This window comes from Coregonus clupeaformis, chromosome 34, assembly GCF_020615455.1.
Source record: "Coregonus clupeaformis isolate EN_2021a chromosome 34, ASM2061545v1, whole genome shotgun sequence".
Taxonomy (NCBI): domain Eukaryota; kingdom Metazoa; phylum Chordata; class Actinopteri; order Salmoniformes; family Salmonidae; genus Coregonus; species Coregonus clupeaformis.
The window spans coordinates 5327462-5353496 of NC_059225.1; the positions used below are offsets into that span (position 1 = coordinate 5327462).

Consider the following 26035-nt stretch of genomic DNA (forward strand, 5'->3'; position numbering starts at 1 on the left):
CATATACAGTATACTATTATTTGTATATCTCTGCCTCCAGTATGAAGGAAGGAGGTAGTTTCGTGAGCCAATGCAAGCTAGCATTAGCGCAATGACTGGAAGTCTATGATATCTACTAGCATGCTAGGGACAGTATCCTATCATCTTTAACTGTTGGACTTGGGAATGCTGGACCAAGGTTATATATCCATGGTTCTGTTGACATAAACCTATTTCACCCTGTGGACTCAGACGTGGCCACCATGACTGATCGAGTACAGAGACAAAATATGGCTTAACCCAGTCTCAACTCACCGTCTGGGTCGGAAAAACACAGATTATTTCTGCTGACATCCGAAACAAAAACATCCCTTAAAAGGATGAGCCCAGATCTCCCATTGTTTTATCTGGAATAAGACAAATGCATGGCAATGATTTTAAGTAATAGTGGGTAAAACAGCCAGCACCGTGATCCAAAATAAACATTCAAAACCCAATTCCAGATGTAAAGTCCCTCTGTTCAGGCAACTGTGCATAGCAAAGTTTTTAGTCATTGAACACAGTGTTGATATAGACTGACTTCTGTTAGACTGTGTAATATCCCTCATTATTCCATATCTGGCTGTTCTATGTTTCTGACTCCTGCTTCTCTGTAGTCTAAAGCTGTGTATTGCTGTAGGCAGTTGGGAGGGAGCAGGGGAACGTTTTGGCGAATCAAACAGCACAGAGAATCCCTGTGCCCTTTGCAGTGGTCAGACGGCTAAAGGCAGGCAGTGTGTGTTTACTGGGCTAGTCTGCACGGACACAGGCAGCATGCTCCTAAAAGGTGTGTGTGTGTGTGTGTGCGCGTGTGCGTGCGTGCGCTAACCTCGGCCTGAGTTAGAGCAGAGGAGAAAGGAGTTGGCATTTCCCCAGTCATGCTGATAAACGTTTTGGCAGGAAGGTCTTTGGAAATGACAACATTCCTTTGTAGCCTTTTAAGTCTATTTTTACCATTCAAGGGCCTGTTCGTTCGGTAAGCACCTTTTTTGTTCGTTGCACAGCTTGAAAACAGGAAAGACTGGTTTGTATTCGGTACGAGTGGGAGGTTGGCTCCTGTTTCTGTCAATATATAGATGATACAACCGTCAAGTTCAAAGTCAAACTGTATTTTCTCAATGTATCTTCATTTATTTTGTTGCACTCCTTAACTTAATCACATATTTCATGAATTAGTCACCTAAATAGGAAGTCAAGATGATATATTATAAACAATTTAAGATTAAGCTGAGAGCAGAGATGCCTCAGTAAAGTTGGCAGACTTCCCAGAAAGATGTGCACAATTTTTCGCTGTGCCGTGACTGACCACTGACCACATTCCACTGGTCAAAATGCCCTCTCTGACTACACGTCCACAGCAGCAGTGTAAGGACCCCTTGCCGGCCGTCTTCCTGTTGCCTGCGTGTCCCAGTGAATGTGGCCTAGGTTGCGTCAGAGCTGTCCAGGGGCTGTGAAAGAAATCATGTCTTAAGAGGATTAAGGGGACCGGGGCCACATCTCGCCGGAGGTTACCACGGTTACAGTGAGAATGACCCCGGCTGTCACTGCGCGTCAACGTCAGTGGTGGTGTCTCACTCCCCGTGTCCCTCTCGCCGTCGCTCTCGCTCTTTATTTCTCTCTCTCTCTCTGTATCTCTCTCTCTCCCTCTCTCTCTTACAATAGATGTACATCCTGTTGATATGTTACTTAGTGTATTGGATAGACCATTCAAGACGTTGACCTCTATTCACACCTGAATTATTTAATAAAGGTGTGTTCAACTCTCTCTCTCTCTCTCTCTCTCTCTCTCTCTCTCTCTCTCTCTGTATTGCAGAGCCTGGATGAGCTGGATGACGACGGAGGGGAGAAGGAGAAGGAGGAGGAGCAACAGCTGACACAGCTCAACACGGAACAGAACGAAGCCATAACCTCCGACCCAGGGGCCGCCACCCACTTACTACAGGTGAGAACCAGGTCAAATGTCACCACTGACCTTTACCCCTTAGTGTAATACCTAGGGCCTGGAGTTTAGCCTGACCATGTAACCGGAGCAGGAAAAACTCTGGGCTAAAGTCATATCAATCAATAAGGCATTTTGCTCCCCAAGTTATTGTACACTCTTAGAAAAAAAAGGGTTATATCGCTTGCTTCATATATGAAACCCCTAAAAGTTCTATATAGAACCCTTTTTATATGGTTCTTTGATCAGAACCCTAGAGGTTCTTCTTCACTGAACTAAAATGGTTCCATATACTGTAGAACACTGCATGGTGCCATTTATGAATTATGGCTACTACTATTAAATAATAATATTTTGAGCTAAGAATATACTTTAATAAACAATTAAATAATGGACAAAAGAATACCAGCATAGTTTTTAGAATTTGCCATTAAATGCCAAGTTTGGAAATATGCACTGGTGGCCAAGGAGGCATCTTTTTGTTTGAATGATGGCCCACGTCAACTCTGGCTGACTTCTTTACAATACAATACTTTGTCCAACAAAAAGGTGTCTTCTGGTCTGTTCTCAACCCCCCCAAACAGCAGACCTCACACATACAGTTGAGATGAGCACACGTTCAAGCTGCAGTGCAGCGCCCCTGGATGGAGAGCATGTTCTGGGGTTAAGGGCCTTGCTCAAGGGCTTAACGGTAGGGAAATGTTTTGAGGATGTGAACCCAGCAGCCCTCCAGCTGTCAGATCAATTCTGCAACAAAAACAATCCAGCGCCCGGCCCGGGATTAGAACCAGCCACCTTTCGGCCACAGGCCCAACTCCTTAGCTACTGGGCTAGCTGCTTGACTGGTTCCAGAGAGGAAGACAAAATGAGCAAAAACATGAGTTAATCTTCAGAAATAAGCATGAGTTAACCTGCCAAAATGCTATGCAGACATATAATTAGTATGATGTAGAAGACAAATTACATGTAGTTGTCCGCAGCAGCCGAAAGAGAGAGCCTCTGATAGTTCTGGGTTACTGCCAGACTGAGCAAAACATAGATAGTGTGTTAAAAGTAATGTAATGATTAACTAGGCTATTGAATCACCAATACTTATTATACATAATTTATTATAAATAATTTATACGTACCTCCTCTCATTCAGCAACAGTCTTCTAATGGTTTTAATGAAACATAGTCCCTTCAATTGACTCCACACTGAAATAAAAGAAAAAATTAGCTAATTGCCAATGTCAGACTGGGTCTGTAGCTCTATTTGGCATATCCCATAATTCTAGTCAATTTGAAAGAGATAGCTAGCTTGTGAAGTGGTGAATTAAAGTAGCCTAGCTTTTTCTGTTTAGCTAAGACTTTGGCGTCATATATTTTAATTAAAGAATCAACTTTGCTCACCTTAATACATTAACAAATAATGTGCTTATTGGTAGGCTAGTTGCAAGTTGGTTCAACCACCGTCCTCGGGCTTTGTCATGCTGGAATGGATTGGCAGTTAGTTTTTGAATCGGAATGGCAGTTACATTTTGAGTTAACCAAAAGTTTATAGAACTCCTTTTTTATGAGTGCATGCTTTTATTAAACACATTATTTCCACATGCTTCTAGCTAGAATTTAGTTTGCAACAGCACAAGTTTGTGCCTGGCTGTTTGCCACTCAGACCATGGCAACAATGTTGCAAAATATGAATTAAATCTTTCCCTTGCCATAGAGCGCTAACGTGTTGGACGTCAGCTCGCCATTTTTCTGAACAGGCGAAGTCATGCAGCAGCAGCATCATTAATATGGATATACATGTCAATGGGAAAACAGCTAAAACAAATTAAGAGGGAATGTTAGCTGTCATTTCAGAGTTTGATGTGACTGGGTTAGCTTAATTTCTAAAATCCCCATTACACTCTGGGGAGCGATAGAACCCTCAAGGTTCTTTGTCTTCACTGGGTATATATATATATATATATATATATATATATATATATATATATATAGAACCTTTTATATTTATATATATATATATATATATATATATATATATATATATATATATATATATATATATATATATATATATAGAACCTTTTTAGTAAAGGGTTCTTTAATATCATCCGAAGAACCAAAAGGTTCTATATAGAACCCCAAATAACCCTTTTTTTCTAAGTGTATAGTACAAAACAGGATAGACCTCTAGATTCCCATGGTGATCTACAGCTGAGTCCAGCCCAACTTACACACTCCCCTCCCCAGTCCAGCCCAACTTACACACTCCCCTCCCCAGTCCAGCCCAACTTACACACTCCCCTCCCCTGAGCAGAATGTGATGATGAGATGGATAGATAGATAGATACCACAGTGCCACCAAACAGAGGCACTGTTGGTCAGAGAGAAATCACTCCATAGGCTGCTTGAGAAGGGGGGCGCCGCAACCAATGCATTGCTCTATATCAGGGTTTCCCAAACTGCCCTAGCACTACACAACTGATTCAAATAATCAACTCATCATCAAGCTTGGATTATTTGAATCAGTGTTATGAGTGTTAGGGCAAAAAGCAAAACCCCTTGGGGACCCGAGGACCGAGTTTTGGAAACGCTGCTCTATATAAACCAGGTCGTATGGCAAAATGATGCACTACAATACGCTACAAATGCATTCTCATTCTGTGTAACCATTCTCTGAGCGTGATGACATTAGCAGTACTAAAAACACATAGCTTGGACAGAGAGATGGTCACAACACAGCACAACAAAGCTCAGCTCAGGTCCATAGGGCTAAGTGCTAACATTAATCAAAGGTTCATTTGGAGCCTGTGTTGCAGCAAGTCTCTCTAAAAACACACTTCAGAGCCGTATCTGGAACTAATCTGCATGTATGACAGGCTATTGATATGGAGCATGCAATTTGGGAACAGAGGAGTCCCTGCCTATTCAGGCCCCTGCATTAATAAATATCATAGGAAGGCCAAACCGATTTTATATATACACATGTAGCTACAGTATATGGTGTTGCAAATAATTATGTTTTGATTGTGGTATTGTATGTGCAATTGATTTTAAAGCAATACATTGTAGAGCATAACATATGTGAATAAGACAGAGTCCATACTATCAGGCTTATTGTTATTGTTATGATTGTCTCTATAAGCAGTGATGTTGAAAATATCATGTTCTGTTACTTTTTTCCTTGAGGAGATCATTACTGTGCAGTCAACAAGTGTGCAATTGAAGTCCTGTCAAACTCTCTGTGCAGAGACATGAAAGGACTTCAATGAGAATATGTCCGTAACGAAGGCAACAGCGGAAGCACTCATCTGTGTAACTATGAGCCAGAATATAATACGATTTCGATTTCCTCCTTGTGTTTACAGATAGGGTTTCTGTCAGATGATATAGTCCTATAAAGCTGTCCAAATGTAGTTAGTAATTTAATGTATCAAGTCAGTAGGCTCACAAACACTTAATTCACTAGTAATAAGAGTCAGCACCCACCCACTCATTGAACCTATGTGTAGCAAGAAAAGAGGGTTATACTCCATTGACGTACCATATAGTGAATCCAGAAGATGAAGATGTCATAACACATACTTGAACCACACTCCTTCCCACTGAGACATAACCAGATTACACTTCAGCCATTTGAAATGAGACATGGAGGTGCCCACTCCACCCACCTTACCACTGCAACATATTTCCCTTAAGTCAGAGCAGATGTGGGCACTGCCACGACTAACCACTGGGTATCTCCCACACTGCATCTCACCCACTGCTCTACCACTCCCTGTCTTTGGTCTAAGGATGTCTGACGGTCATATTTGGTTGTGTGTTGTGCCTTTGTGACCGTAGTGACGAGCTAACAGAGGAAATCAGACAGGAGGGAAGGAGACATACAGAGAGAGAGAGTAAGTGGGGATAGAGAGAGAGGGATGGAGAGAACAGTAGAGAATTTGGAAAGTGTATTTACAGGGAGCTGTCAAGCAGACATCTGTAAAGACGGAGCATTCCAAAAATGTGCCATTTCATTCTGACCCCATTTATCACACAGACAAGCGGTTGCCATGTTGGGCTGTGTAATATATAGCTACCTCCAGAGCAAACTGTCAGGCTTTTTAGCTTTTGCACTGGTATCAAGATGTCTGGACTGAGACGGGATTGGCAACTTCAAATACTAAGAAAACGTTGACGTTTCTGCAGAACAAAATGATCTCCTATCGTTTTGAGTCCAGACAGTGTTGCATCAATAATAAATGAACTTGATTAGTGAGCTTTCCGACTTTCATTTGATAATGAATGAAAGTAATCCTTCTACCCCTCCCCCCCATAAAAATAAATAAATAATATATATATATATATTGGGTGGTTGTCCCACTAGCTATCATAAGTTGAATGCACCAATTTGTAAGTCGCTCTGGATAAGAGTGTGTGCTAAATGACTTAAATGTAAAAATAAATAAAAAATAGTTGATTCGTATTTCTCTCTTTTCATCCTTTCTTGGGTCTGTCTATCTGAACTAAGTAAAACCCACTATCCTCCCCTTCTTCCTCCTCTGTGGAGCGCTGTGTGTTCCTGCTCTATCACAACCCTTTCATGAAGATGTGACTTTGTAAAAGCAGAGTAGCACTGACCAGTAGGGCTGTGACAATACCTCTATTGCAATATTTTTTCCATGGCAAAAATGGAAACACGAAGCAGACAACTCTTTGGTCCTTTAAAAACCTGCTGTTTGTAAAATATTGTGTGCTATAGTTTGGAAAATAAATACATGTGACTCTTGATGACAACATAATGATGTTTGTTTCCAACATCAGGGCTGTTTTCCTAAAGACGTTAAATCCACTTCGTGTTTTGTTTCCTTGCCACGATACTAACGAGTATCGCAATACTGTGTATCCTCCCGGCCCTACTGACCAGCCCATCTCAGTGGGAGGGAGAACAGAGTCCTGTAATGGCAGCAGCACTATCTCCTCCACTGTCATCCTTTCTGTCTGTTCCTACTCTTCTATTTAATATCCCCATCTCCTGCTGTCAACCCATCCACCCACACACACTATCACCTTTTGATACACATGGAATCACACACCCACCTGTACACACGCACATACACAAATACTCACACACACACACACATTGGTGTCTTTCTCTTCTTGCCTATGGTGGTGTTCCTCTGTGAGGTAGTGTAGTTTCAGTGTAATCAAGTGTAGTTTCAGTGATGCCCGTGTCACAGAGAGGCCCTCTCTCTCGCTCTCTGAGGCCCCAATGTGGTCCTGGTTATCAGGCCTTACCCCTCTGTGTGGTATGTGAGCCGTACAAGGAAAACACTTTCCCTAAACCTGGAGCCTTGTCAGAGAAACAAAACCATAGGGAACATTCCACCGGATCATCTGCTTCTAATGTGGCGCTGGGTCCAAAGGGGGGAATGGTTTGGGTTCTGAGTTCTGAAACTGTGTGCGCTGTATACACTGAGTGTACTAAACATTAGGAACACCTTCCTAATATTGAGTTGCACCCCCCCGCCCCCCCTTTTGCCCTCAGAACAGCCTCAATTCGTCAGGGCATAGACTCTACAAGGTGTCAAGCGTTCCACAGGGATGCTGGCCCATGTTGACTCCAATGCTTCCCACAGTTGTGTCAAGTTGGCTGGATGTCCTTTGGATGGTGGATCATTCTTGATGCACATGGGTAACTGTTGAGCGTGAAAAACCCAGCAGCGTCGCAGTTCTTGACACAATCCGGTGTGCCTGGCAGCTACTACCATACTCCCGTTCAAAGGCACTTCAATCTTTTGTCTTGCCCATTCACACTCTGAATGGCACACATACACAATCCATGTCTCCATTGTCTTAATGCTTAAAAATCTTTCTTTAACCTGTCTCCTCCCCTTCATCTACCCTGATTTTAAGTGGATTTAACAAGTGACATCAATAAGGGATCATAGCTTTCACCTGGATTAACCTGGTCAGTCTGTCATGGAAAGAGCAGGTGTTCGTCATGTTTTTTTATACTCAGTTTAACTATATACACATGTAGCTACAGTATATCACTTTGCAAACAAATATGTTTTGATTGTGGTACTGTATGTGCAAATGATTTTAAAGCAAACCATTCTAGAGCATAACATATGTGAATAAGACACACACACACCCCGTTGTGGTATCCAACACCTTAACAACCCTCATTTTCATTTTTCATTTGCACCTGTCAGTCCAGCAAAGCTTAAGAATCTTCTGGAAGGCAGGCACTTTCTCCTCCCTGCCCAGTTTTCAAATGCATAAATTAAAGCTTCCCTGCTTACATGTAATGTTCTCTAAGCTTTTCAGACGTTTGCTTGTATAGCCTGAGACAATATTGTCAGAGGGTATCACCTTTGTTGACCAAAGATTACAAGCGTGTAAATCAGGTTAACCAGATGAATATGTGTCCTTTACAAGACTGCTGCCGGCTAAAATAGGTCATTGGCTGTAGTCCTCTCATTTTGCCAGTTGAATTGTTAGGCCTCACCTTTTGAAATGTCAATCATTGACTCATAATATGACCGAGTGCCTCCAGAGTAACAGATAGGGATCTTTATCGGCTTTGCAAGGAGACTGAGATGGAGAATTCAGGGCATCGGCAGCATGCTGGAATGCAAAAGTAGGCCTATTGTTGAATTTTTATTAGGCTTGCCTTCTGGGATTTCTGACATTTTTAATGGTCTGTCAAGCGCACAAAGGCTGTCAGATTGCAAACCCATAAATTCCTATTTTTTTTAAAAATGTGCATGTGATTTATGAGCGGGAGAACATTGTCATGAATTATATATTTGGCCATGGATAGATGGGCAGACCGACACAGACTGACTGACACGAAAAGCTGCCAACTTGACCATGAAAGGTATTGCCTATAACAAAGCCTGTAGTCATTAATGCAGTAATATGTTTAAAAGTCCCGCCAACGCCTCAGTATAAAACATTGCCTTTCATCTTAATGGCTTTGGCACACAATAAATCATTCTATTTTTGTCCGACATCAAACCTGTCAATTACAAAGCTTCACTGAATTCCTTTTAATGCATTTATTCTCATCATTTACATGTATGTAGTTCTGTCCTTGAGCTGGACTTGTCGATTGTCACAGAAATGCTTTAGTATTTAGCCTGAGGGAACGCACACAGGAATCTGCCATTTCATATTTTTTGATTGACTTTAACAGGTAAATATTTAAAGGTCCTTATATTTACCTAAGAAATTATGGGTTAATATGCATACGTGTCTAACTTAAACTATACGTCGGCTTCTAATGTGAACTTTTATTAGGCATGCCTTCCTTCTGGGATTTCTGACATTTTAATGGCCTGTCAAGTGCACAAAGGCTGTCAGATCGCAAACATCCATAAATTCCTTTTTTTTTTTAAGGTGCATGTGATTTATCAGAGGGAGAACATTGCCACGACGCTATTCCTCTTTTCCTGGAGTGGCACAAAGCTATAGGCTACAATATCTTGTTGGACATTTATGTTGAGCATGTTTTGCTACAGTAGTGGGCAGTAATATTTGACGTGTGTGTATATACAGTATGTATGATATCATAAATACCTCACATGCGACTCGTCATAAGACTAATTCATTAGCTTATTAAAATGTTTATCTGACTCCATAAAGATAATTTAGCAACATGCAAGAACACTATAATTGAGTTACAGTAATAGGCAATCAAGAAATGTCTGAGAAAGTGTATTTAATTACTTTGGAAAGTGAATGGATTCACATACAAGGCATAAAGCTGAAGTTACAAGGCAATACTGACATTAACAAAGCATTATTCTAAGAATGATCAGAGAGTGAAAAATAGGAGCTGGAAATGTAACATCAATACAGCTCATTCATTCATAGTGTTGTTTCCGATGCTCTCTGCTCTTCTGAGGCCTGTCTGTTCTCTGTAATAGTTTCTCTTAGGACTGCAGCAGAGGCTGTTAAGCATGATAAATAGAGCCGCACAGCCCCATAATGCAGCGCTGTGAAGTATCCTCACTTAAACATTGTCCTGCATTAACCTTGTCTCAGCAACTCCCAGCCCGGGATGCAAGACAGCACACTGGGAAGCAACCGCCGCACGGTGGTCTGTTTTAATGTGATGAATGCAAACCGGGAGAATATCTGAAAACAATATATTTTTTCAATGTCACACGCAGCAGCAGCAGGGTCGTGTTTCTCATTCACACAACTCTCTACAGAACAGCCAGGCAGACCTCTGAGTCTGACCCTTGGTATTTATGGGAGTCGTGCAGAGCAGCACACAGCTCAGTGAAAGGGCTGTCACTCACATTTTAAGCCTCTATGGTTATTTAACCCTTGTGTTTTTTTATACATGCAAGATTAAGACACTTTCAGGTATGCATGCATGTTGGGTTGTGAGCATGAAGACATTTCCGTTCTCTGCAAGTTAATGGACAATAATATTTTTTTATGCTGTTTTATCTAGTCAAATATCTATTTGATCAATACATTGTGCACCACAACATGCGAGCGCTGCTTTAATCTACTATTCTCTTGATCGTGTGTTTATAAATCCCAGGGTTTATATGAAAACATTTTGTTATGTTCACTAACCTTTGGATCTTATCACTATGTAAATATACAGACAACTGCCAAAATAAAGGAAAGACTTGAGTTGGGCTCGGTAGTGGCCTAGTGTTTAAGGGGTTGGGCCAGTAACCAAAAGGTTGCTGGTTCAAATCCCCAAGCTGACTAGGTGAAATCAGTTGATGTGCCCTTGAGCAAGGCACTTAACCCTAATTGCTCCTGTAAGTCGCTCTGGATAAGAGCGTCTGCTAAATAAAAAAGAGGGATACAAAATATATTGAAAGCAGGTGCTTCCATACAGGTGTGGTTCCTGCATTAATTCATCCCGTCATGCTTACGATCATGTCTAAACATGCCCAGTTGCTCATTATTTTGTCTACCATGTCTAGAAGAAGAGATCTCAGTGACTTTGAAAGAGGGGTCTCAAAGGAGCATAGGGGGTTTAAATGGTGTGTATGTGTGTCTCAGTCACCAGATCTCAACCCAATTGAACACTTATGGGAGATTCTGGAGCAGTGCCTGAGACAGCGTTTTCCACCACCATCAACAACACCAAATTATGGATTTTCTCGTGGAAGAATGGTGTCGCATCCCTCCAATAGAGTTCCAGACACTTGTAGAATCTATGCCAAGGCGCATTGAAGCTGTTCTGGCGGCTCGTGGTGGCCCAACGCTCTATTAAGACACTTTAAGTTGGCATTTCCTTTATTTTGCCAGTTACCTGTATGTGGCTGGTGTACACACTATGCATTATTTAGTGTTTCTCATGCTAACACAAGTAGAAAAACAGTTGACAGTAAACCCTTGTGTCAGTGACTCAACATAAAACTGTCAGCAGTGTTTCCACCATAGAGGAGGATATAAGCGTAATTGTCCCGAAGCCCAAGGACATTAAATAAATAAATAATATTAAATATTAAATAAATAACATTAATATATATATATATATATATATAGAAAGCCAGAGCATCTTGTAACAACTGTACCAATTCATAAACCAAAGTACTATAATACACATACAAAGTACTACAATACACATACAGATTTGCATTTAGACAACCATTTGAAGTGCTCTATGGAAGTTCTGTACCATACAAAATTATTCAGATTCAGAAACTGCCTTCCTTAAATCTTTGAAGTCCCAAAGCCTCTAAGTAAGTGTGTTTCCTTTGAAGGTCTTCCAGAATTTATTAAGGGGCCTCTCTGGTTCTGCTGTCAGGGAGACAGAGCTAGGGACTAAGGTCCACCACCGGCACCAACTAAACCCCACTCTCTGATCAAGTGGAGGAGAGGCAGAGACCCTCAATCACACCAGTGTAGTTGCACTGTTCAGGGCCGTATGGGAGGAATTGATATCCATCTGTAATGTGTGTGTATATACAGTGTGGAAAAAAAGTATTTAGTCAGCCACCAATTGTGCAAGTCCTCCCACTTAAAAAGATGAGAGAGGCCTGTACTTTTCATCATAGGTACATGTCAACTATGACAGACAAAATGAGGAAAAAAAATCCAGAAAATCACATTGTAGGATTTTTAATGAATTTATTTGCAAATTATGGTGGAAAATAAGTATTTGGTCAATAACAAAAGTTTCTCAATACTTTGTTATATACCCTTTGTTGGCAATGACACAGGTCAAACGTTTTCTGTAAGTCTTCACAAGGTTTTCACACACTGTTGCTGGTATTTTGGCCCATTCCTCCATGCAGATCTCCTCTAGAGCAGTGATGTTTTGGGGCTGTCGCTGGGCAACACAGACTTTCAACTCCCTCCAAAGATTTTCTATGGGGTTGAGATCTGGAGACTGGCTAGGCCACTCCAGGACCTTGAAATGCTTCTTACGAAGCCACTCCTTCGTTGCCCGGGCGGTGTGTTTGGGATCATTGTCATGCTGAAAGACCCAGCCACGTTTCATCTTCAATGCCCTTGCTGATGGAAGGAGGTTTTCACTCAAAATCTCACGATACATGGCCCCATTCATTCTTTCCTTTACACGGATCAGTCGTCCTGGTCCCTTTGCAGAAAAACAGCCCCAAAGCATGATGTTTCCACCCCCATGCTTCACAGTAGGTATGGTGTTCTTTGGATGCAACTCAGCATTCTTTGTCCTCCAAACACGACGAGTTGAGTTTTTACCAAAAAGTTCTATTTTGGTTTCATCTGACCATATGACATTCTCCCAATCCTCTTCTGGATCATCCAAATGCACTCTAGCAAACTTCAGACGGGCCTGGACATGTACTGGCTTAAGCAGGGGGGACAGGTCTGGCACTGCAGGATTTGAGTCCCTGGCGGCGTAGTGTGTTACTGATGGTAGGCTTTGTTATTTTGGTCCCAGCTCTCTGCAGGTCATTCGCTAGGTCCCCCGTGTGGTTCTGGGATTTTTGCTCACCGTTCTTGTGATCATTTTGACCCCACGGGGTGAGATCTTGCGTGGAGCCCCAGATCGAGGGAGATTATCAGTGGTCTTGTATGTCTTCCATTTCCTAATAATTGCTCCCACAGTTGATTTCTTCAAACCAAGCTGCTTACCTATTGCAGATTCAGTCTTCCCAGCCTGGTGCAGGTCTACAATTTTGTTTCTGGTGTCCTTTGACAGCTCTTTGGTCTTGGCCATAGTGGAATTTGGAGTGTGACTGTTTGAGGTTGTGGACAGGTGTCTTTTATACTGATAACAAGTTCAAACAGGTGCCATTAATACAGGTAACGAGTGGAGGACATAGGAGCCTCTTAAAGAAGAAGTTACAGGTCTGTGAGAGCCAGAAATCTTGCTTGTTTGTAGGTAACCAAATACTTATTTTCCACCATAATTTGCAAATAAATTCATTAAAAATCCTACAATGTGATTTTCTGGATTTTTTTCCTCAATTTGTCTGTCATAGTTGACGTGTACCTATGATGAAAATTACAGGCCTCTCTCATCTTTTTAAGTGGGAGAACTTGCACAATTGGTGGCTGACTAAATACTTTTTTCCCCCACTGTATCTCTGGTCCTGACCTCGTTTTGAAATTGAGATATTTTTGTATCATAGGGGATCAGTGGGGGCATCACCGATGCGTGGACCTTTAACTCTAAGATTATACTAGAATGTGGAAAATGATTAACGTGTGCACCTCGAGTTACACAACAGATTGCATGGTACAACTGGGGGCTGTATGGTGATGGGTAAACTATTAGATTCAGGGGAGCTATCTATATCAGTTCATCAGCAAGAGGTTCAAGAAGGTTTATATACAACCTGCAGGCTTTCTGTAATCGCTATTACTGATGAATTTCTGCTGATTTTGTTGTTGTCTCTGTGCTGTTGGAAATGAACCTCCCCCTGACCTAGCCCATCAGTATGTCATGTACTGTACTGTACAGAATAACCCTGGCCTTCTGTTGTCTGAGGATCCCCTTCCTCTAACATGGCTCTCCTTTGTTTTCCTAGGATACTCTAAGATCTGGGAGTGGCCGCCACCAGAGGTGAGAAACCTTCCATATTACTTCTGTTGAGAATGAGGGCGTATATTGTTGTGTCTGGTTTGGTGGGAGTGAATGTGGCGATAAGTGAAGAAACAGAGAACCAGGAAGAGAAGGCAGCAGTTTTGTAGAATTACTATAGCAGATGACCTTGCGTGTAATTAAATAGATTTTAAAGTTTCACAACTGAAAATGTCCTCTGTGTTTACGGTGCCTGTCAGAACTAGAAGTTCCAGTTTGATTTCAATGCATAAAAAATTACAACACAGCTTAACTCGCCAGGTGTCCTCTAGTACAGGGTTTCCCAAACTCGTTCCTGGGGACCCCCTGGGTGCACGTTTAGTTTTTTGCCCTAGCACTACACGGCTGATTCAAATAACCAACTCATCATCAAGCTTTGATTATTTGAATCAGCTGTGCACCCAGGGGGGACCCCAGGACCGAGTTTGGGAAACCCTGCTCTAGTAGATGACTGTACTCCAACAATAGGCGCGTACATTTTGTAAATGTTGTTCAGACTATCGTTCGACAAGTTCGCAGGCAATGCAACACTGACGTGACATGAGGGCATATCAAGCTGACCCGGTGTCTCGATAAGGAGTTGAAGTTCAATCAAGGTCGGCAAGAGTTGTTGCTGATTACAGCTTATGTCCCCTTCATACCACACACTTACTATGATTGAAAAACATATTGGAGCATACATGAGTAAATTCATCCACATCAAGTCAGTATATTTCTTGCTTATGGTGTGGCTATTGACACCTCAATTTATCTCCTTACTACACTGCTAAATGTCCAAAGCCATAGCCATTGACACCTCAGTTTTGCTGGACACCACACTGCTAAATTCCCAACCACCATTTCGACATTCTTTTCCACCATTTGCATAAGGACAATCAGCATCAAATTGCGAAGTTCTGTGTGATCCCGGCCAAGTTCACCAGCTGACACTCCCAATCTGGTCCAATAATGATGTCCTCCTGTGATTGGCTGGCCTCCACTGTCGGGTGGTCCAGTGTTGTGGAGCAGAGCGGCTGCCAGGTGGGCGCCACAAGATGGCTGAATGATTGGGCAACCCCGTCTCTGTGAACGGCAACAAAACTGTACAACAGGCTGCTAATGCATTCACACCATCCTCTCTCACTACACTATCATTATGGTTGATATGGGATATTATAGCGGATCAGCCTGTTGCCGGTTGTCAGTCTTTGGAGATGGCTTATGACTTTAAGATGGATGGGCCGTCTCTGTTCCCCTGGGGCTCCACTTTATAGTTCCTCTGCTAACAGACCACACCAGGCATCTCAGTGCTTGTTGTGTGTGGCCGTTGGGTTACTACTCTGTTATTGGCTCTGACTCTCCTCTCCAACCACCACCTGCTGAGACCTCCAGGAGTGGATCATTGCCTCTGCCTGTCTCCCATGCGCTCTCTGCGGGGTGCAAATGGACCAGAGTGGGGTGATTAGCACCGAGGACATGGACGTTTAGACTGGGTGCCTGGCAGATGCTGCAAGCCCTGGAGACAGAGGGAGGGAGGGAGGGCGAGCGAGCGAGCTATGGCTCCATGGTGAGCGGGGAAGGTCAATGCCATGATGGGGCCCACACTTTGGAACATACTCTGTGTGTGTGTGTGTGTTTGCACCTACAAGGGAGGAGTGGCCTCGATGAGCCTCTGCAAAAGAAAATGAAATTCACTTTATCTAGGCGTAGGCAAGTGCCATGGAGAGCATTTCAAGGACTTTCTCTCTATCAAAAGCAATGGGCACAACACTTTTTAGTTCTGAAAAGAGTGAGTGAAAATAATCCCTGTGGGCTCAGCCTCTGAGTTACTGAGGAAGTAAATGTCAAATAGCCCCCAAAAACTGCATTACTGCCTATGAGTGTTTGTATTATGAGTGGTGGAGCCTCCTGGCTAAAGAAAATAGTTTTTTATTTTATTTTTTATTTAACCTTTATTTAACCAGGTAAGTCAGTTGAGAACAAGTTCTCATTTACAACTGCGACCTGGCCAAGATATAGCAAAGCAGTGCGATAAAAACAACAACACAGAGTTACCGAAAGGTCAGGTCGACTGGTGAAAAGCTGTCGACCTGAGCCGACTAGGTGAAAAGTCTGCCGATGTGCCCTTGAGCAAGGCACTTAACCCTAATTGCTCCTGTAAGTCGTTCTGGATAAGAGCGTCTGCTAAATGACTAAAATGTAAATGTAAAATGTACATATGGGGTAAAAAATACAACAGAAAATATATATACAGTGTGTGCAAATGTAGCAAGTTATGGAGGTAAGGCAATAAATAGGCTATAGTGCAAAATAATTACAATTAGTATTGAGTCATGGCTGATCAAAGCTGGGATGAATACGGCATTACTCAGATGGAAGGGGAGATGGGTCTGATTTCTGCCTCTAGGGAGCTTGTGATTGTATAGTCTCAAACTCTTTAGACCTTTTATTTTATTTTAATGCTCAGCATAAGTAGTTATTCAACTGGTATTCAACCTTGTTTAAGAAGTATTGAAGCTTGCTTTCCTGTAATGCAGACATACTGTACTCCTCCAAGAGAGTGGTATCTCTCTTAGTTTAACTGGTCTATTGAATGCCTAGTAGGTAGCAGCCTAAACACACTACAGGTGGTATTACATTTACATTTGAGTCATTTGAGTCAAAAAGGATGGTCCTTTTTGAGAAATATGCAGAAAACCCTGTCAAGCAATGAGGCGAAGCCCACAGGCTGCCCAATAATTTGATTCCCGGAGAGAGTTTTTGGACCCGGCACAATCCGCACAGGTACAAATATGAGGTCATTATTGAAATAAAGCCGCTAGGAAATAAGTTCCAATATTCCCCTCGCTGCCCTTGAGTCTTCTCTCAGAGAAGAGCAAGAACGAGAAAGGGGGAGCGAGAGAAAGAGAGAGCTGTTTATGTTCCTCACTAGCTGGACCCCGTAGCACCTCTTTTCACTAGCCGATGAATAGGGACGCTTTGTTTGCTAATGACATGAAGTGGATTTATGCAGGGCGCTCTTCACACATCTGGTCATATTTAAATTGCCTCATATTCAGAATCCATTCTTCGCCTTTCGAGATAAAACCCATCAGAGTTCTATGTTCTAATAGAATAAAAGGTAAAAAAGCTTTAGAAAGGTATAAATACTTGTTCTCTCCACACTTAACTCTGAGCATTTAGAGCTGTAGTGTGCATTCAACAGTGTCTGAGTCATACACTACGACAGCTTTTCAGTTTTTATGTGAGACTTTTGAATGTCAAGGAACATCTCACAAATGTGAGGTTTATACGTTGTTAATGGGATTTACTTCACAAACTACGGTGTGTGTGTGTGTGTGTGTGTGTGTGTGTGTGTGTGCGTGCATTGTGCATGTGTGCTGTACCCAGTTATTATTATTATTATTATTATTATTATTATTATTATTATTATTATTATTGACATGAGTCTGTGTTGAAAGCATTGGTGTTGGTCAGAAGTATTGATGTGTGTTGTGGCAGCAGCTCTGGAGGTCCTGGTTCTGAGGAGGAGGCGGGGGGAAACAGTCGACACCGCCGCAACCGTCACGGAAACGCCACCGTACCCGGAGGACTGGAGAGGAGGGTGGAGGAACTGGAAAAGGTACTTGAAATTAGGCTTGCTCTACCATTCCCCCCAGAAGTGTGCACTCGGTCACTCCCCCTCATGCATTTAACACATTGGATTAGTGCAAGTAAGCATGGCTGGTGGAAGGTTCCGCATTAGGCCTATCGTTCACTAGTTGACAACCGTATTGCAATGTAGCCTTATCCATCATCACTATCCAATGTTTATAATGTGACTGTGATGATGTCTTTTTTGATTATTTCACAGTGACTGTTATGTTTCTTGGCACATTTGACATTTTATTGTTGGTATTTGTTATCATTTCTATCTACTGCTATTTCTCTCTCTCATTTCCTGAAAGCCCTCTGTCTGTCCGTCTGTCACAGGGGCAGAGAGACTTTGGTCTCCACTCCCCAGGCCCTGCTGCTATAATTGTTTTTAAAACATCTATCTGAATCCTGAAAAATCTTGAGGATTTCTTTTAAAAGATGAATTCCTCTCTTGAGTCGTTTGAGCGGCTGCACAGTCTGGCCTAGCTGTTCGTCTTAAATCAGTTGTAGCCCTCCTATATTCCTGACTGCAATATCTCCTCTGTGTGTTCAGTCAAAGAATGTCCTTTACTGGAGGGAGGGAGGGAGGGAGGGAGGGAGGGAGGGAGGGAGAGTTCTCTCTTCCCCATTACATTTTAGTCATTTAGCAGACGCTCTTATCCAGAGCAACTTACAGGAGCAATTAGGGTTAAGTGCCTTGCTCAAGGGCACATCGACAGATTTTTCAACTAGTCAGCTTGGGGATTAGAACCAGCAACCTTTCGGTTACTGGTACAACGCTCTTAACCACTAAGCTACCTGCCGCCCATCACCCTGTTCTTATGAAACACTCTGTACTCCCTCTCCATCACTTTTTAGATTCTCAAATGTCACCCCGGTCCAGTCCATTTATAAAAGAAAAACTACTGCTTTCACTTGCCACGACGCCTGTAAATTAAGAGTTCGCACATCACTGGCGAGTTCGAGAGAGCAGTCTGTGCACTTTAGTTTTGTATTGATTTTCAGCAAGTTGTCGCTGGTCTCTGGCTTGTTGTTTAAATGCAGTAGATTTCATAGCTTTATACAACATTGACAAATGTGCTGCGTCCTTAATTGCTTTGAGTATCACATTGTAGTGTCATTCATCTTGATAATGAAAGTACTGTTTTACTTTGACGCTTCAGTTACCCAAGTAACTCGGGTAACCCTCCATAAGATAAATGTTACCTTCCGCGGCCTGAAGATTTATGGTTACCACTGTATGGACATGAAGCTGCATTATGTTTGATGTTTTCTCGTTGCTATAGGGGTTTCCATGGAAAACAGTTCACACTTATCTGTAGTATAAACGAAGTTAAGCTGGAGAGGCAGATTCCTGGCGAGCATTTATTTTGGAGTGTAAATATCAACGTGAAACGTGACCATATGTCCACATGGCTTAGGCTTCTATATTTTCTCTCTCTCTCTCTCTCTCTCTCTCTCTCTCTCTCTCTCTCTCTCTCTCTCTCTCTCTCTCTCTCTCTCTCTCTCTCTCTCTGTCTCTGTCTCTGTCTCTGTCTCTGTCTCTGTCTCTGTCTCTGTCTGGACCATACCAAAGTGCTGCAGTATGTGTTCTACTGTTAACAGAGCTCTTTGTCCCTTCTTCTCAGGAGCTGGCCAGACAGCGGCAAGAGAACGGGCAGCTGCTGAAAGCTCACCAGGACAAAGATGACCTGATTGGAAAGCTGAAGGAGGAGATTGACTTGCTGAATAGAGTGAGTGTTGGAGAGGGTCGCCCAGGGTTGAGAGGGTAGAGGTGGGCTAGGGTGTTGGAGAGGGTCACCCAGGGTTGAGAGGGTAGAGGTGGGCTAGGGTGTTGGAGAGGGTCACCCAGGGTTGAGAGGGTAGAGGTAGGCTAGGCAGCCACTAAGGCACAGAGAGTTAAGTCATTTACAGGTATTTTGAAGAGGTTACTATACACATGTTAGAGCAACAAGGCTAGATCTACTTTCATAATTGTTAGATATTAATAGTATGCTCCTTAAATTATAACGTGTGACATGTATGGTGCCCCTCTAGTCTAGAACACAGGTATAGTAATGTATACCTTCAGTTGAAGTCGGAAGTTTACAAACACCTTAGCCAAATACATTTAAACTCAGTTTTTCACAATTCCTGACATTTAATCCTAGTAGAAATTCTCTGTCTTAGGTCAGTTAGGATCACCACATTATTTTAAGAATGTGTAATGTCAGAATAATAGTAGAGAGAATGATTTATTTCAGCTTTTATTTCTTTCATCACATTCCCAGTGGGTCAGAAGTTTACAAACACTCAATTAGTATTTGGTAGCATTGCCTTTAAATTGTTTAACTTGGGTCAAACGTTTTGGGTAGCCTTCCACAAGCTTCCCACAATAAGTTGGGTGAATTTTGGCCCATTCCTCCTGACAGAGCTGATGTAACTGAGTCAGGTTTGTAGGCCTCCTTGCTCACACACGCTTTTTCAGTTCTGCCCACACATTTTGTATAGGATTGAGGTCAGGGCTTTGTGATGGCCACTCCAATACCTTGACTTTGTTGTCCTTAAGCCATTTTGCCACAACTTTGGAAGTATGCTTGGGGTCATTGTCCATTTGGAAGACCCATTTGCGACCAAGCTTTAACTTCCTGACATGTCTTGAGATGTTGCTTCAATATATCCACATAATTTTCCTTCCTCATGATGCCATCTATTTTGTGAAGTGCACCAGTCCCTCCTGCAGCAAAGCACCCCCACAGCATGATGCTGCCACCGCCGTGCTTCACGGTTGGAATGGTGTTCTTCGGCTTGCAAGCGTCCCCCTTTTTCCTCCAAACATAATGATGGTCATTATGGCCAAACAGTTCTATTTTTGTTTCATCAGACCAGAGGACATTTCTCCAAAAAGTACGACCTTTGTCCCCATGTGCATTTGCAAATCATAGTCTGGCTTTTTTATGGTGGTTTTGGAGCAGTGGCTTCTTCCTTGCTGAGCGGCCTTTCAGGTTATGTCGATATAGGACTTGTTTTACTGTGGATATAGATACTTTTGTACCTGTTTCCTCCAGCATCTTCACAGGGTCCTTTGCTATTGTTCTGGGATTGATTTGCACTTTTTGCACCAAAGTACATTCATCTCTAGGAGACAGAACGCGTCTCCTTCCTCAGCGGTATGACGGCTGCGTGGTCCCATGGTGTTTATACTTGCGTACTATTGTTTGTACATTACACAGATGAACGTGGTACCTTCAGGCGTTTGGAAATTGCTCCCAAGGATGAACCAGACTTGTGGAGGTCTATAAAAATGTTTCTGAGTTCTTGGCTGATTTCTTTAGATTTTCCCATGATGTCAAGCAAAGAGGCACAGAGTTTGAAGGTAGGCCTTGAAATACATCCACAGGTACACCTCCAATTGACTCAAATGATGTCAATTAGCCTATCAGAAGCTACTAAAGCCATGACATCATTTTCTGGAATTTTCTAAGCTGTTTAAAGGCACAGTCAACTTAGTGTATGTAAACTTCTGACCCACTGGAATTTTGATACAGTGAACTATAAGTGAAATAATCTGTCTGTAAACAATTATTGGAAAAATTACTTGTGTCATGCACAAAGTAGATGTCCTAACCGACTTGCCAAAACTATAGTTTGTTAAGAAGAAATTTGTGGAGTGGTTGAAAAACGAGTTTTAATGACTCCAACCTAAGTGTATGTAAACTTCCGACTTCAACTGTACATGTTTTTTCCAGTAATCCTTTGATGGACAATACTGTTTGATGGACAACTGTCTTGCCATGTCTAACTGCCACAGTTAAAGATGCACTATGCAGAAATCGCTCTGCCATTTCCTGGTTGCAGAAATTCTAATAGTTCTCTTAATTTTAGTTTATGTGATAAAACTGGCAAGTATAGTGTAGAGAATCATTGTACCATCCAAACCGCACACATAGAACAGATCTACCGCTTCTTATACTTGCTTTCAATAAGAATGACTGATCTATAACACACTTTTCTATGTGAATTTGGTCAGGTCACCCAAAAAGTTATATATTGCAACTTACATTTTATTATAGTTTCTCTTTAATTGTCAGTTGAAAGCTCATGTCATTTTTAGTAACTGTGCACTGCAGAGGAAACTTGGAGCTGTTCAGTCTCACACAGCTGTGTTGAGTGAAGCCAAGGACTAAATAGAACCGATTGCCAAATTACCACGTTGCTATCTACAGGCAATCAGCTTGATATTGTAAAGCTGCTTCTCGGATAAGCAGAAGATTACAATTATCCAGCACTTGCTAGGAGTAACACTCACACAGGCACCCCCCAAAACTCGTTTTCTCTCTCTTTATCTCCCGTACCCCAACCTCTGAACTGGATCTGATTGGTGTTTTATCAACATTTTAAACTCATTGTCAACCGCACGGGTCGTAACCCCGTCCGGTTTTGGTCTGCAGAGCCTGAAGCAAACGATATGCAGACCCGTTGGAGGTGGAGAGCTCTTCAGTTTCACTCCCCTGCACCCCGTGGCAGTTTGGAGAAACAACTTTTGAGATTCGCTGTGTGCCGCCTGACTTAAAACAGCTGCCCTTTTGAAAACATGACATTTTCCCTTCCCTGACAGAGAGTCTATCGGATCTAGTCTTAAGAAAACACTAGGCCCCTCCTATAAGAGTCCTTATGCCAATCAACATCCTACACATGGTGGTTAAGATAACCCTTGTGGTGTGGAGTACGAATCTGATTTCCATCATCCCTTGAGATGTAATGTGACTCATAACCACTTGGGTTATCAGCCTGTAATTAATTAATAATTAGTCAATTAATGTTATGTATGCATTTAATAATCCATGCATTAGGCTAAATCCACAGACTCTGAATGTAAAGAGACAACTGTGTCTCATATGCCTCGTTCTTTAGAGACCAATTGGCACCAGGGAGTCAGCTCTGTGACAGCCTACATGCAAATACCCCACACCCTGTCTCCACACCTACTGTAGACTCACACCGTATACAGAGATGCAAATACTGGGGTCCTCTGAAACACAGATTCCTCAGCATTTCTCCTGTTGTTATTTAGTATTTTTCTAAAGTAGATGGCATTCACTCACATTGAAGGTTTCATAGATCATTGTCTAGCTCCTAGCATTGAAGATTAGGAAGAAACCTCAACAGCGGGTCTCATTTCTGTTTTTCTGTTGGTCTAACCAGAGGTCGGAGTTTCTGTTTCCTGAGTCTACATTCTTGGTCCAGTGTTCCCAGCGCTCTGAGACCATCAACAAACTCTCCCCATCGCATGACCCCTGCTCCTGTTATCTGGGTCACAGATTTTGGCAACGTTTTTGGCATTGGGAAACCCAGCAGGGGGCCTCCCAAAGCCTTTCATCTCTGAAATATTCCAAAAGAGAGTTTGCAGCCCTCCTCGATGAGGCGTTCGAAGGCAAACAGGCCCTGAGTCTAACCTGCCAACAAATACAGTTGCCGGTCAGTGTTGATTTTGCACATTTCAGGAACTTGCAAGTGTCCACTAGGCCTGGCTGTCTTTGTCTTCACATTTCTTCATTAAGATAGGCTGTAGGCTGCGGTAGGCTATGAGCCATCTGGCCAAATGGAGGAGTCCATATAACTGTTGGATCAGAGAGCCCTGATAGCATCACATAAACAGGACCTCATAAGAGGCAGTCTCCCTGTGGGAACACTCTCCGGGGCGATAGTGATCAGAAATGCCCTCGGAGAGGTTACTGCAAGGCCTGATAGGAAGGCAGGGGATAAGGGACAGATCCAGTGTGGCGTCTCTTTCTCGCGGCGCTTGAAGATTGAACTGTGACTCACTAGCAAAGTTTGTTTTGTCGGGAAGGCTTGGATAAGGCTGAGGTGCTGGCAGATGATATGACCCCAGAGAACATCTGACTCTGGGTATTGGCTACATAGAACACAGGGTCAAGCAGGTGCATGCAAGTTGAAGTACATGTAGATATAATCTATGTTGGGAGATTCAATTAAATGTGAATACAGTTATTAGTCGGTTGTAACTTAAAAAGGTTGAAGTGGTATGCCGGAGGCCAGAAAAACAATGTCATGGCTATCGAGTGGATCTAGCAGCCGTCTGATCTGAAATGAGCCGGCTTTTCTCACCTTGTGTCAGAGCTGACAGTGAGCTTTTCTGTAGCCACACCATGTCTGTGGCTCTGTGACCTCCCGTGTTTGACTCTCAGACAACCTCGCTTTTTAAGTTTCCGACAAGTGCGGATTGGCTAATCGTGACGGTCGCCTGTCGCTGCCGCCAGTGATGGAGGAAGCCGAAAATGAGAAGTGTCACTTTTAGATCAGCGCTTTGATGAGAGGGCGTCGTGGCAACGGGGCTCCTCATTTGTGGCTAATTGGAGCTGTTCAAGTTTAATTCGTTATTATCAAGGCAATTCTGCTGAAGGGAGACCCGGGAGGTGAAACTCTTCGTTCCACCTCCCACACTCTCACTCTCATCTTTCTCTAAACTGACAAGCTATCTCCTCCGAGGTAAAAAGCATAGTGATGGTATGTGACTTCCTTTAGATCAGGCTGAAGTGGAGCTGTCTCCTTTGTTGTTGTTTTGCAGGACCTTGACGACATTGAGGAGGAGAACGAGCAGCTGAAGCAGGAGAACAAGACTCTCCTGAAGGTGGTGGGCCAGCTGACGAGGTAGAACCCAACGGGCCACGGAACCCCACTTCCAAAAAGAACAAACCCCCCCTCTTCAACCGAAGCCCCACCCAAGGCCTTACACCACCTGCTCTCACCCACCCTTCTCTTTCCACCCTCGGGCCAAAAGTTCAGCAGCAGCATGTCCTTTATCTGTGTCGGTGGTGTGTCTATTGTTGCCGCTGGGTGGAAGAGGACATTTAAAAGTCGTTTCTAGAGCCTTTGTGTCTTAAACGCACCTTGAGCGTCCTCCCTAATAATGCTTTTATTCAGTTCTGAGGGGAAACTGATGGCACCGAGAGATCTAGTCCTATTTAGATCCCATGTGGTGTCTAAATGAGGTTCTGTGATGGTATATTTAATGTAAATCTCTTGTACATAGGCCATTGAAAAAATATTTGTTTTGGGGGGGATGAATCTTAAAAAAGGAAATTGAATGTACGTGGTGCATCACTGAGCACATGAGGGATGTTTTGTTTATTTTAGGAACTAATAAATGTCTTGGACATTTTGACTCTAATGATCTGTCGACCAAGGTCTACAGCATTTGCCCAGGTTATGTGCAACCGGCTCTCTGTGCTTCTGTTAATCTGCATCATTACAATGTAAATGCATTGTCAGCCCAGAGGCCATATCCTTCTCAGCACTAAAACCTGGTCTCCAACTGCACGTGAAAGAACTGGCTCTGCGATGGAGCCTGTGTCATTTAGACCAAATTCAAGACAAAATCCCTGCTACCATCAGCCAAAGGGGGCATAATGCCTTGCACATTACGTAAGTCTTTTTTGGAAATCCATTAGTTCCATTTCCCCAAGGGGATAAAAAAAAGCCTGGTGCTTTTTCTGTTCATGTTGATGCCGCTTTTACTCTCTTGTTCCGATTTCTACTTGGTACATTTTAGTCACACCTAGGGTATGGCAAAGTGAGGGGTTGGGGGATAACATTGAAGCTTATTTACTGCATTTCTACACAATTTAAAAACTCTCAAATGCTATTTGGAGAACCGCAAAAACAAGCAAAATTGACTCCAGCCATAACACACTAAACTGTTATTGCCTTTTAATTGGGATTGGAATGATTTTAGTAGTCTATTTTAAATAGTTGGTGTTGAGCTAGGGTATGTCGACTGCCATACTCTGCCATACCCAATTGACACCCTGATTTTAATCCAGGTGGTATATTTGAAACCTGAAGTCATTCAAATATATATATCCCCATTATAAATCATAAGAAGCAAGCAACTCGTTTTCATTAATTCTGTGCTTTATAGCCATTTCAATGTTGAAAATTAGATATTATACTATTGTTGATGGTGAGAAGTCTTGGGGTTACACCCCAGTAGAAATACATGTGGAATCTTTTTAAATGCATTTTGCATCTGTAATTCAAGCGTTTACAACTTGTTTTGGTTGCAATATTGATAGATGTAGCTGCTCTTGGTATATAGTGAGCAAGATTTATAGAGTAAGCTACTGCAGTGCATTTTGTTGTATGATAACCAAATCAACTGAAGGAACATACTTTTTGAAATGCATCTCTTTTTGATTTCTCAAGACAGTGATGTGGCTGTGAGAAGGTCTATTACTTTACCCAGCTGTATTTAGATCATTGCATTACATACATGGGCCCATTTTGTGCTGAAACAAATGGCTCTTGCGTCATGTATTCTGTAAAGCCCACTGGGTGGTAAATATTTTAGGATTTAGACTTTACTGGGGTACATCTCGATATAGAACCCCCTCTTACCGGTAGACACACACACAAAGACACACAAAGACACACAT

General features: G+C 42.5%; 1 protein-coding gene across 2 annotated transcripts in view; it reads left to right on the plus strand.

The window, feature by feature from the left end:
- LOC123482487 (PRKC apoptosis WT1 regulator protein-like) overlaps nucleotides 1-25736 on the plus strand; it is a 68073-nt gene extending 42337 nt beyond the window's left edge. Inside the window, exons 3-7 of one of the 2 annotated variants that reach the window (XM_045210377.1) lie at nucleotides 1832-1960; nucleotides 13933-13967; nucleotides 17466-17586; nucleotides 19229-19333; nucleotides 24169-25736. In XM_045210377.1, coding sequence (XP_045066312.1) covers nucleotides 1832-1960; nucleotides 13933-13967; nucleotides 17466-17586; nucleotides 19229-19333; nucleotides 24169-24255 — 477 coding nt within the window. In that variant the 3' untranslated portion in view covers nucleotides 24256-25736. The remainder of the gene's footprint in view (nucleotides 1-1831; nucleotides 1961-13932; nucleotides 13968-17465; nucleotides 17587-19228; nucleotides 19334-24168) is intronic. The other variant, XM_045210378.1, reaches the window with a different exon arrangement.
- The last annotated feature ends 299 nt before the right edge of the window (nucleotides 25737-26035 follow it).